This window comes from Periophthalmus magnuspinnatus, chromosome 15 (genome assembly GCF_009829125.3).
Source record: "Periophthalmus magnuspinnatus isolate fPerMag1 chromosome 15, fPerMag1.2.pri, whole genome shotgun sequence".
Taxonomy (NCBI): Eukaryota; Metazoa; Chordata; class Actinopteri; order Gobiiformes; family Gobiidae; genus Periophthalmus; species Periophthalmus magnuspinnatus.
In genome coordinates this window covers 27,842,222-27,855,771 of record NC_047140.1, presented here as the reverse complement: position 1 = coordinate 27,855,771, position 13,550 = coordinate 27,842,222, and the positions used below count along the sequence as shown (strand labels likewise).

The window sequence follows — 13,550 nt, the reverse complement described above, 5'->3', positions numbered from 1 at the left end:
CATGACTCTATTTCAAAATTTCTATTTATTATGAAATTGATAAATGTATTCTTCTTGTCTTTAGGAAGATGAAGACCCTGGGAGCCTTCGAGTGGTACATTTAGGAATGGTTTGACACTGCACACATGTAGTTTTATAGTTTTTGTAAAGGTGTAATGTTATCTGCACTTGTAATATTGTGTTGGATGCAACAGTATTAAGAGTATATTTCACTCTTGACATATTGACTTTATAGCTGCCAAAGTGTATATATTTGTTTTATAGTAGTCACAGTATTTATGTTAATACTTTTACTTTTCCAATCAGCCAAAATCATGGCACATGTCTTAAAGTGTAAACTCAGCTGCAAACATTACCATTGGGACTTTGCATTTATAAAACATGACTCTGTTTAAGCCGTACCATTAATAAGAGGGCAAAATAAAAGCTGCTATTATACTTCCATCAGCTCTGATATTCAATACATTTACTATGTGTGTGCTTCTGTCGTGTGTGTTGGCCAAGATTACGGGCCACAGTTTTATTCATGAACAGGAGCCAACCCGCGACTTTAAAGCATCGCGCCGAGCCCCTTTCCTGAACAGCAGCCATGGCCGTGTCAGAGCTGTCGACGCGCCGCGCTCAGCCACTAATCTGACAGCGCCGCGCGAGCCCTAATCCCCCACTGTATCGTAATCTATTTACTTTGCATTCTAAGAGGATTTCCACCAAAAAATATACAAGAAGCGATGTTGGGAATGGACAGAAGATCAGCCAGGATGCTTTGCTCGCTTCTCTTTTTTGTTTTGTTAGCTTTAAAAAATCATTGTATGTTTTTTGGGGAGTCAATTCACGGCGAGAGCGATGGGTGAAAGACTTACATTTGTGACTGATACTAATACTTCTCTTATGTAAACATCAAAATGCAGTGTTTCCTTTCGGATGATGCAGTCACACTACAGAGGCTGCTGGTGATAAGTGGCATCTGTCTCTGCCTTTAGTGCGTCTCTTGACACGTTCATAATTTACAGACCCAGGCAGTATTATCTTACGATTGTTTGACTTGACAGCTCCTACAAAAGCTGCAAAATCGGTTAACATCCAAGTACAAGTTCCTCCCATGTGCGCTATGGCCTACACACAGTAGCCCCCTTTGACATGCAAACAGTGAAATCTGTTCTGTCATAACACCATAAACAAAGTAGACGACCGAATACTCCGCTCAGTTACCCTTTAAGCAATTATGTCAGCTTTGTAAATCAAATGTAGTTATGCCTCATTTAAAATGTGGCCAGCAGCTCATTGTGAAAACACTGCCTTTCGCTCAAATCTTGTGTCTGTAGAGATGACTGTAGAGATAGGCTTATTAGTGGTATTAACATACTGTGTGGAGCTGGAACGGCCTTGTTAACATTTGGAAATGAATCCAGCCTACAGCTCTCACTTTTATCAAGGTTCATTGTTTTTTCTTCTTCCTCAACAGCTCAAAGTGTTTCTACCCAGACCTTATCACAGCTAATGATGCCAATGATTGTACTGAAACGCTCCCCTCTGGCTCTTTGTGGTAAAGATTTGTTTTACGCACACAATAACATAATAGACAAATATCCCAGCATGCCTTGGGGCAAGAGGGAGAGTGCAAATTAACCACAGATGAGAATTTGAATTGTATGAAGTGCGATAAAGTGATTGGTCTTACTGATTAAGAACACAAGACCCAAAAACATTATTTGAACATTTTTAGATGGATAGAAATGTCCACAATGATTTGCCTAAAATTTGTTTCATTTTACTTCCTGTTGTTTGCATATTGGTTTGGCATGTTAAAATGCGAGATTCTCTTCCTGCCACTGCCCTGTTCATTTCATAGCTCTATTACATCTTAAAGTTTTACCTTGCTACTAACTCCAGTGCTTCTTACAGCATATTTTAAAGGTGAAAGGTCGTGAGTCATGTTAAGACAATAGTACATCGCTTCTACATTTCAGACCCATGCTGTTGTTTTTCGTCATTGCTTTTGGATTAGTGCGTGGACAGAAACTGACCATTTGCAAATAATGAGTCTGCTAAATAAACAAGGAAATTGTGAGCGGAGAGGTGATGCCTGAAGGCCAGTGAGTCTCGTGCTAAGCCTTTGCAGGGCTGGAGCAGAGCAGACATGTCGGGACACGGGGCAGGGTACATCCTTTCCACATGAGATAATATGGGCCCTTTTAAAATACCTTTTCTTTTCGTCCTGCTCTTGTCCCCCAAACACAACCGATTCACTGTATGGAGGAAGTAATGGTCATCTTTACTGTGTCCAAGCATGACTACTCTGAAACAGTAGTATCAGATGATGAATCTCAGTATTTGCATAGGCTTGCAGGGTTTCAGATGACATCACAACATTCTATAGGCCAATAGTGTTTGATAAAAATGGGGGCAGCTAAAATTAATATAGTTAAAATGCTGTTTTTTGATGTCTTTGCGAGTTCTAGGGTCTGGTCACTACTAGAAACAACCAGGTTCAACGTTTGTGTTACTTTTTGAATATTTTTAGTTAAAGTACAGTGTAATCGATAGGAAAACCTGGCTCTTGTCCCCATCCGGGACTATGACATCATCACATCCTGGAATCCGATCAGGTTTTCAGGAAGTTATTTTGGACAAACAATAAAAAGTCTGTTTCATTTATAACTAAGTTGAGTCATTGTTTTTGGTCAAAAGTTTCTGTGCTATGGGGATTGGTGCCTGTCCCAAGCACATACAAGTGCTGATGCTGAAGGCTTTTTTTGGGCATTTTGACTAAAAAAATGCATTGTCCAGTGCACAACAGACCTGTGCTATGCCTGTCCATTATGTGTTCCTCAGCCTTCTCTCCACTCAGTTTAGAAGCTGTTCTCTCTGTGCTTTAAAGGTTTCTGAGGATCCTGACCGAGCACTTTCTTCTATGTACATTCGTACACACATGAATACTCAGTGCCTTGTGTCATATAGATGCCAGAGCAGCATTTTCCACTGACTCCTTCTCCACCTGGACTCAACTGTGAAATCCTCTATTCTCCCTCCTAAGGCTTTGGGTGGTGGTGGTGTAGGTTTAAACAAGTACAAGAGTTTTCTATAAATGATAGTGAGAATGTTGTAAGCTGGATTAGGACTTTTACTCCTCACGTGTGGCCTAATATAAAACCCTCAATGAGATTGTTAAAATGAACTGTCACGTGACAAAGCAGAGAAACCAGAGAAGTGGCGTGACTACTCCCATGTCCTGTACAGTTGACCCTGAGTTAACCTGGTAAGTAGAATCCTGCTGTATCACCTCTCATTCTCTATGAACACACCAGGATGCCAAGGTCTGGCCACAATCAGCAGCCAATGAGCGAAACGCACCTGTTTTTTTTCTGCACAGACATTAGACAGGGAGCAGCCTGAGCATGCAGGCTGGTATCAGAGATCTGCGGCCTCCTCAGACTCCGGCCTCACACTCTGGCCTCACACTGCTGCTACTGTCTGTTTTATCTGTGTCTGGCTCCTTCCATCAGATACACATCAAGCTGCTGATGCAAAAAATGTCTGTGCAGTTCCGGTTCATCTCCTGGACAAGTGTGAACAAAATGTCAACAGCTTCTAGACTCAGGTAGTAGAGCAGGCCAGGGGTCAGAGGTGAGCCGGACACGTGCAGAAATCGATTCTTCTATTAAGAACAGTACAGAAGGAACGAGACCGACTTGTCAATATAATGAACCATGAGAGGACTGCGACTTCACTGTATAAAGATGTGAAATTTGCTCAATATAAAGACACTAACTGAACTCTGACCTTCAAAGGCATTCAGCTCATGAGGATCAAAATAAACAGGCCCATGTGAGTGAATCAGACTCATCAGGGCGCGTCAGGCGCGTCAGGAGATGAATCTTTTACTTGATTTATTCTCGTGATTGTTTCCTTGAGCCTTTATTATTATTAGCCTGGTATTTCTTCTTGGCATTAACCATTTAAAACAAATACTTATTTTTTTCTTTACTCTTTGAGTTTAATCTACATCAGATCTTTTATGTTTATGCTGTAGAAAATGTAGAAAAAACAATTACACCAAATCCTGAGTTTCGCCTGAACAGATTCAGTCTTTGCGCGCGCGTTTTCTATTTAACGTGAAAAACTGTCCAGAAAAAAAACCGTCATATTGTCTTGTCTTTTCTCTCTGGTCGTTCCTCGGGCCTTCATGACCTCCGTGGGCCTTCGGGACCTCTGCTGAGGCCCGTGCGTCCCGCGTGCGTGCGTCCCGCGGCTCGTGGAGGCGCAGCTGTCTCGGACCTGTGGCTCGCTCCTTTCACGATCCCACTGTGTCGCAGACAAATGTTTGTTCGATGCAAATCAGACAAATCCGCCGCTGTTCGGAAACACTCGCCTCGCTGTTTGCGCGTCTTGGCGCAAATATGTTTAATGTCTCTTTGGCCGATATTTATTCAGCTGCGAGGCTCATTTCCATAAAGAGAGCGAGCCCATCTGAATCCGCCCCGCGGGAAGAGCCGGACTACAATATGTATCGATCACTTGATAATCTGATCACGCAGAGGGATTATCGATGGTTTTCAAGGTGGGGTTCAGGGGACAGTGGGGCTCGCGCGTGGGTCCCACTGGGACAAACAGAGGCTGTAATTCAATTACAAAATGGCTGTTTGTTATAATTGCCTGTATTTTTTGCTCAAAACAAGTGTCTGATTAAAGCCTCATTAAAGCGGCAGGCGGCGCGTGCTCGTGTTTTTGGGGCATAACTTCTGTCCCAGTTGGACTCTGAGGGGCTCATTCAGCTCATTTGTGTGGCCTTCACAGGTAAAAACATCATTGTCTAACATAACCTTGCCAAAGAACTGACGCATTTCTCTCCCGCCCATTTATAACCACGTTTATGCCCACGAGCACAGAGACACGTGACCCCTCAACCTGGCCCCACAACCTGGCCCCACCCGCGTAATTACGCATCAGAGGCGGTGGGATTCCTCTGGGTTATTTTCGAGAATCCAACTCAGGGCGCTGCAGTAATTATCACGCCATTACAGGGCTGCATTCTATTACGCCTCGATCAAATGTCTGCGGGCTCCATATTTAGGACTTTTTACCGTTGCGCTTAAAAAGACGCTCGGTGCGCCTTGAGCAGGGAAGATGTTAGCGTTTCAATTTGACAGAGACATAGGATTAAACCAGCTGCGCTCTAAAATGGAAATGTGGGCCTACACGCGTTCACGCCTTGTATTAATTATGGACTCATTTGCATTTACCCTCTTAAACGTGGTTTAATTAAAAAGAAGCAAAATAAACAAGCTTTAAACAACAGTGTGACTAGTTCAAATGGGAAAACAGCCTCGTGAATATCAAACCATTAACCAGAGCTTCTGTGTGTGTACAAGGCGGATGGTATTTGGTGCAAAAACAAAAATAAAGTGTGATTAATAATTGGGACTTAACAGATCTTTATTGGATGAACATGTATGTAAAAATGCTCTTGTTAATGTTACATTCAACATCTCATTGTCATTTTGGGACTAGGAATCCATTTCCCCTCAAAAATGCTTTGACTCCAATATCAAGCCAAGTGCTGTGTTCAAAACATGTCAGATGGCAGACAGTGGCCAGAGGGGAGGCCTACGAGGAAAATGAAGTGGCCTAAAACTTTCAATTAAAGATGAACGCCAAATCAAACATACAATGATTTGGTTTCATTATTTCAGACATTTCAATTTGTTAATAAAACAGTGTTGATATAAAAGTTGGCCAATTTGTTTTCTTTGGAATAATCAGACAGATTTACATACAATGTTATTTTTTAACTTTTTTTTTCTCCCAAGTGGTAATAAGCAATTTCAAATTTGGAAACACCAACTAAGCATGGTCATTGTAACTGACCCAAATACATATTTACATATTTCAGCTGCATGAAGCAGCTGACTAAAAACTCTGTCATCCTAAAATAACAAATTTGAGAAATAAAAACTATACAGGATTTGATTGGGCTGGAGGTAAAGAGGGCACACTGCGGGCAGTTCCTGTGGCGCAGCAGAGGAAATATTCCATCTGTCCCCGGAGTGTTTGGTCTGGACTAAAGTTTGGTTTGTCAGGCTCCTCCTGAATGTGCTGCTTCAGAGACACATCTCACTCTGAGCCTCAGACTTCATTGTACTAACAGAACAGGTCAAATCAAAAGTCCTGCGGTGGTTAGCAGTCAGGTGTTTTTGTCTTTAAAAATAAGTCAAATGCTGCAGGGGAAAAGGTCAACAACAGTGAGAAAAAGCCCATCATAAGACTTGGAACCTCCAGGAGGCCTGGTCCTTGTAGTCCAAGCAGTCTGTGGCGTTAAAGTTGAGCTTCCATGAGGAGGCCGCGCTCTGCTCTTTGTAATCCAGGCAGTCAGAGGAGTTGAAGGCCAGCCCCGAGCCCCCGTAGGCCTGGTGGTGATGATGGTGATGGTGCCCTGAGGACTGGCTGATGTGGTGATGGGGGTGTGTCGACATGGAGGAGGCCGTCATGGGGCTGAGCTGGTGCGGGTGGTGATGTGAGTGCATGGGGGCCAGGTATGAGCTGCAGTCCACACTGCTGAAGTAGGAGCTGGAAGGGGGGTAGCCCTGGCCGTAGCCCGGCGTCTGGTTGTAGGACATGGGGTACGAGGTGGCGGCGGTGGCAGAGCCCGACATGGAGCGCTGCATACAGGAGGCGTTGGAGGGAGGTCCGGGCTCTGGCAGGGGGGCCACAGCTGGCGCAGGGGCGTTACCGGGGGAGATGGCAGGGCTCCAGATGGAGGACACAGTGCTGATGGAGGTGGAGGTGCTCAGGGCCGGCCCGCTGTGGTTCGTGGAGGACGAAGAGGAGGAGCCGGCGCTGGACACAGCAGGAGGGGTGAACTGGCCGCTGCTTTCTGAACCTGTGCTCTCTCGGGCCGGGGACGACTTCTTCTTTGGAGGCCTGGCTTTGGCACTGCTGCCGCTCTGCTGCTGCTGCCGACATTTGGCCCTCCGGTTTTTGAACCACACCTGCAAACAGAAACCAGTTAGCGCCTATGCACAGTGCAGCTATAAGAGACACAGCGGGGCCATGCAGGGAGGACATTATGGAGGAAAATTGAGGGTTATTAGCTATCAAGGTTCATTTCCACCCTGGCCCCTTGGCTTGGACCATCCAGGGGTCTAATTTCATACCAGGACGACAGTAAGATAACAGGCTATTGGGTTGCACCACACAGTAGGGTAACTTTAGAGCAGAGAGAGGGTAGGATCATGTAGAGCATTTTGTTTCACACACACATTCTGAAAATAACTCAAATTGTGTGAGAGAGAGGCCTTCCTTGAATTTAAATGCTTTAAACTGCAGCATTTGTCCAACAGGTGTTTGAGAAGCATTTATGGAACAAGGCCTGGACCACATGCCCATATCAGGTTCATGTTACACAAACTCTTAGAATTATTTAAATGGACCAAGTGTCACATCTACATCTATTCACACGACTCTGGATATTTTGTGAATGGGTTGGTGGGATTTTTTAAAGAATAAAAACCCATGTGATTTGAATGCATTAGGCTGGCCCCTGCTCACTTATGTAAAATTATGCTAAGAACCAGAACTAATGCTTACAGTCCCATATGTCCTGCATCATGAAGGATACAGTTCTCATAAAATGAGTCAGATCAACACAAACTTCCATGAGTTTTTTCAATCAAGATGAAAGTGTAAAGCTATAAAGTGTGATGGAAATAACTCCATATTGTAAAAAATATTTTATTTTACTATATTCTGGGTAATTAACCAAAAAAGAACTCAAACATTTTGGTCAATTCAACAAAACAGAAGAACTCCATAGGCCAAAGTGAATTAAAAAAGTGTAAATATTTTGCAACAAATCGCATTTTTTAAAACCAATGTTGAAAAAAAAATGTAGATTTACCTGAACTCTGGATTCGGGCAGGTTAATCTTCAGGGCCACCTCTTCCCTCATGAAAATATCCGGATAGCGGGTCTTTGCGAACAGCGCCTCCAGAACATCCAGCTGAGAGCGGGTGAAAGTTGTGCGTTCCCTCCGCTGTTTCCTGGGCGTCGCTGCGAGAAAAGGCCGAGGTAAATATCCCGTTTTACACAGAGCACAGAGCCTGACACTACTGCCCACGTTTAACTTAATGGAAGATCAAAACATATCGACAGCAGCTCATCAAATAAAAGCAGAAAACACGTGATCCATCTGTTCACTCTGTGCGTAAAATGTGGACATTTTAAATACAATCCTCAACACGAAGGCGCCAACCAAAGCGCTCAGTCCAGTCAAGTTTTGTCACTTAAAATTCAAACAATTACACCATCAAAATATAAAACTAAAATGTGCCAATAAGTATGATAGGCCCAACTCTAAATACACGTGTTTGAATTAACTGTGCGCGTTTCTGTTTTATCTCCTGCTCTTCAGTGACACTGCACCAGGATTTAAATCTGGTTTATTTATCTGTTTCCTTTTTAAAAACACATTATTTTAGTCATATTTACTATTATTTGTTTTGTAAAGTTGTAATGTTCTTCTCCTTCTTATTGTTGGTATTAGAGCTGCCGTGCGCCTTTACGCGCTGTACCAACCTGGATATCCCACGGACGGGTGCAGCAGGTCCATGGCTGCGCCGCTCAGCCCCAGGCCGTTGACGCCATAGGGGGGCTGTTTGAGGTAGGACATCATGCTACAGGCGGTCACTGCTCCACCCAGCTCCAGCTCAGGCCAGTGGTGCGCTTTCCCCCGATGCTGCAGCTTGACGGGACAAGAGGCTGATCCAAACACTGCGCAGAAAAGGACAGTTACACCGAGCCACACACAACTGCAGAGTCACACCGGCTTAAACCTGGAGCCTCTGATGCGCGCGGTGATATAAAGACCTAGAAATGAACAGGTACTTCCTCACATGTGTTTCATAAATAATTTACTTTGACTTGAATCTTGGCGCTCGATGAAAAGTCCATTAATTGTTGCGCGATAAACCTGGAAATTATCAACAGGGAGACACACTATTCCCCGAAGGAATATTGGATTTTTGTGGAGGGATAACTGGGGTCAAACGGCTCCATTACAGCAAATATCGGTTTGTTGGATACATTTATTGTTTCATGTAAAAATAGAAATATCCTCGTGGTGATGGCCAGCCCCAGAGCAGTTTGTTTAGTCCCATTACCTCACACCAGCCCACACTGTGTTCATACATATTTTAGTAGAAATCTTAATAACCTTTCTATTAACGCGCACATCCGGGCATCACAATTAACTCTTAACGAATTAAAATACAAAAAAATTATAATATTAAAGAGAAAATACACAATTTTTGCAGAGTAGTGTGTTGTGATGGTGAGACAATAGTTTGAATCAGTCACATGTAAATCCTGGTGTGTGGCTCACGCGTAAAGACAACTGTTCTCCCCGTGGATATTTCAGCTTTTTCACTTTTTTAAAAATATATTGTGTAATTAATAAAACCATCTCCCAGAAAGTCAATGGTTCTAGATAAATAGAGGTCACTTTTACGCACGAGCAGAGCAATCACTGTCCTTAAACATGTCACTGTCTGTGTGCGTCCTGAAGCACATTTTCATCATAATACACGTTTATTTTAGTTTAACGCATAATCTACATTTTAAATCAGCCTTGCACAAATTAAATGCTCATCCTTTACTCGCAACACACTGACCAAAAACAATGGCAGTGAGTTGAGAAAAGAAGTTTGATCGTTTCACCCTCAGGAGCTGCAAATTCAAGTAAATGTAACCAGCGCAGTAAACACATGTGTTAAACCCAAACTGCAGGTACTGTTTAAATATTATGAATGACATTAGTGGCCATGATGGGTTTGATTGTTTTTCAAATGAGCTGCTGATGGAGTTTGTGTGTATTGCAGCGGACCCCGGGCCCAGCGAGGCCCGAGTGAAAAGGCCAGATCCCGGTGCAAATGAACTCAATTAGAATTTAGATTAGACCTCCGGGGAGAGCGCGTTTCACGAGGGCTCTTATCAGCAAAAGAAATTAACAAAAACCAAAACACGCCTCTTCAATTATCTACTAAGTGCTGCCGATGTTTTAATGGCCAATTGCTGAGAAAACAAGTGGAATAGAAATATGAAATTATCTACTCTGGAACAAGTTGACTTCATTTAACCCGAGTGCGCGTTAAGTGAAATCTCAACTATATTAAACAGACGCGCGCAGAGAAGGACAGTGAAATGAAAGCACACACTCGAGCCAAAGCAGGATTTAAATATTTAAATAATACTTACAAAATGTGTCCTTTTACTTTACGCTTTGGCACACGCGTAAATTAATAAAAACTAATAGTGCCAAAAACAGATGATCGTTTCTAACTTTAAACTTAAATTTAAACTGTCTGCGTTTAAGCTCAAATCTGGGCTGTTTACCTGCAGGTTTCCGTCCTCTCCCGAACTCCCAAGCGGCTGTGAAATTATCCAGCAGTAGGAAGTCTGCAGGGCACGAAGTGGAGCAGCTAAAAAACTAGTGCGTAAAAGCGAAGTGCATCACGGACGAGGGGAAAAAGCGGCGTAAAGGTGCGTGAGTCAGTGCGTCCTCGGTACAGCTCCGCGCGCTTTTACAGCCAAATAAATCAAACTCATTTGGTTTCAAGGGGCATGTCGTTGTCTGTCAGAGTTTAGAGAGATTTTCTAAATGCAGACGAAAGGAGATTGATCAGCCTCTCTCCGCCCTGAGCCTCTATGAGCGGAGGACACCTGCGGAACTAGTTTCTCTCCGCCAATCCGCTCTGGCCTCTTTACTGACGGACACTGAGCTCGGCCAATCACAGAGAGGAACGGGTGACATGTGTCCGCGCGCCGTCCCCCCTCCCCGCGCGCCCCCCGCCTCTCGCTCCCGTGGCTCAGTTCTTTTAAAATTATGTTTTTACCGAGGCCAAACAGAGGACAAAGTATGGGAGAAAGCATCCGCCTTGGAAATACTCTTTTTTCTTGTATGCATCACTAGTATTCTTACTTTTTCACATACATTTTATTATTTTTTATTATCATTTTAGCTCAGGCCCATCTCCAGCATATTTATTTATCAGGAAAGGAACAGTTTATCCAAAAAGCTGCGTTAACTGTAAACCAACAAATGAACATAACCAACTTTTTGAGACTTTTATTTTCCATTATGCGCAAAAAGGATGTGGAGCTGCTGTTTTTAATACAAATTAGACATCCCCTGTAGAAAAAAATTGCTATAGAACACGTTTTAAAGTGACATTTTTGCGTTTAAGGTTTATGCGTAATGCGTAAAATACAAAGATGCAATTTAAAGTTATGCATTTGGACTTTTTTATTGTCAAACAGCCGCTCTTTTCTCTCCACACGCAAACACACAGCACTCTCATGAATATTAATAAGATCCCGGCCTAATCCCCATTTAGATTTACATTTGAGGATGGTTGACGTAAAGTTTAATAAGAAGAGGCCTCTGAGACGAAGGAGGAGGAAAAGAGGAAATACAAAGCGCCTCGGTCACTGCATCAAACGCACGACTGCTGTAATGTTTTAGTCCATAGCGCTTTAAATAAACAGGGTTTGCAGAGTCTTTATCAAAATGTGGATGCTTTGACTGGGTATCCTTCTGCATGTTTTCTGTATTAAACCCGAAAGCTTTAAATTAGACCTGGGTGGAAACAGACTAATGCACCAGAGAGAGAAAGAAAGAGAGAGAGAGGACAGACACAAGGGGAGGATAGTAAACCTAAGTATTGCCTATAAAAAGCGGCCTGCGACTTCAGTTTGGGGCAGTGCGGTGGAAATCAAGGTCAGTGGGCTAAGTGGTGAGATTTGGAGGAAGCCGCGTGCGTAAAGTCCAAAAGTCTTTAATTCCAGCATAAAGGTCCGAGCAGAGAGGGCCCTCGGAGGGTCTGGACGAAATACCAGCACCTCCTCTCCTCCTCACATCCACACGGGTTTAGTTTAGTTGAATTATGCAAAAAGGCCATTCACAACGAATATGGTCGTGCCAACACAAAAGATCAGCGTTTATTGTGACATTTCCCCCACATTTGTTGTTTTATTCCTGCTTTCCCTCGATGCGAGATAAACCCCTGAACAAGTATCAAGTTATCACCAACCTTTTGTAATAAGAGTATTTTGTCTAATCCCAAATTGCAGTTGAATTTTCTTAATGCTGAGCTGGTAAAGCCTGGGATTAGGCGGCGAGGAGAGCAGAAGAGAGGAGGGGGAAAAGTTTGGTCCCTCCAGCCGGCGGGATTGGAAGTGGGGATGTTGTCGGTGCTTATTAAAGGCATGATGCATAAAACACAGCGTTGGACGAGCCGAGGCGCTGATCGCACAGAGCGGGCCCCGGGTCCCTCAGGTGTGGAGCAGGAGAAGGCAGAGGCCGGTCCTGTGAGATGAGGCCAGAGACATCAAAGCTCACAGATAATCCATTCCGCTGAAGGACTCTCAGCTGCGCACCGCACCGAGCCACGGCAGCTTTTACGCAGCGTTTAGCTCCTGAAACACCACAAATAAGACTTTTGTCTGCGTCCACCACAAGATCACAGCCACATGGAGCTGCTAAGGTAAGACAGAGCAACTCAACTTTTATTATTTTACAAAAAAAGGATATTTATATTTAACGCAACTTCTAGGCCTATAGGAAATTGATGAATAGTTTAAAATAGAGGCTAATAAACTTTTTAATGTATTTTGTTCTCACGAAAAGTCCAATAGTCTGATTAAAATGATCCGCTCAAATTTTGGTTAAATTTTATATTTAACCAAAAATAACTTTTACGCACGAACATCCCACTGACTGTGGGCAACAAAATGCAAAGTGAATACTAATTTAGTTTGATTTGATCTGAAGCTGACAGCTGTTCAAATAATTTGATTGAGCTGAGAGCGCGCGCAGCCCCATGCAGTCAGTCCTTCAGTATTTCTGTGACTTTATTCTGCAGATTACAGCTGGCCCTGATACTCCCTGTAACACACAGTAAAACAAAACGCCTCGGGGGAACACCCAACTATTAAAGTCAACGACAAACGCACCAGGTCCCAAGCAGAGAAGAAACGAATTGGCAAATTAATTTGAAAGTGTTGGAAAGGCCGGGGAGGACGTCTGCTGTCAGAAGCCATTTTGCCGCTCTAATCAGGGATGGGAGGCTGCCTGCAGGGATCAAGTGCAGGGTTAAAACCAAACACATTTCATTTCAGTTGGAGGTAAACACAGCGCTCATTAAACGACGCGAGAAATATTCTATTTAAATCCACACCAGTGTTTTTCCTAATCTAATTTCACATTTGTGTGCATCTGTGTGTCCAGTCCAGCGCGCGCAGCAGCACAACATCTGCGCTAATCTGCTCTGAGGAAGCGGCTCTCACCGACCTCAAACACAAAACCCCGAACGCCAATTTTCATTTATAAACGCGCACAAATCACAGGGGAATTGAACAGAGCGCGGAATAAAAAGCGTCGCTAAACGATGGCTCAGACTAAAGGCTTTTGGAGACACTGGACCTGCGCGCGCCACAGACAAGCGCGCGGGGTTTTTACTTTATCATAATAAAATGAGGTGAACAGAAAAGAAACATTG

General features: G+C 43.5%; 2 protein-coding genes across 2 annotated transcripts in view; one reads left to right on the top strand and one right to left on the bottom strand.

Annotated features, from left to right (window-relative positions):
• wdpcp (WD repeat containing planar cell polarity effector) overlaps nt 1-2,287 on the top strand; it is a 48,344-nt gene extending 46,057 nt beyond the window's left edge. The window contains exon 18 of the mRNA XM_033979539.2: nt 65-2,287. Coding sequence (XP_033835430.1) covers nt 65-115 — 51 coding nt within the window. The 3' untranslated portion in view covers nt 116-2,287. The remainder of the gene's footprint in view (nt 1-64) is intronic.
• Nucleotides 2,288-5,259: 2,972 nt separating this feature from the next.
• On the bottom strand, nt 5,260-10,697 carry otx1 (orthodenticle homeobox 1). Its single transcript, XM_033980020.2, has 4 exons — nt 10,387-10,697; nt 8,572-8,766; nt 7,895-8,046; nt 5,260-6,986 (listed from the first exon to the last, which is right to left on the bottom strand). Exons 2-4 carry the CDS (start codon nt 8,666-8,668, stop codon nt 6,255-6,257), a joined length of 981 nt encoding a protein of 326 aa, XP_033835911.1. The 5' UTR covers nt 8,669-8,766; nt 10,387-10,697; the 3' UTR covers nt 5,260-6,254.
• Nucleotides 10,698-13,550: the final 2,853 nt, after the last annotated feature.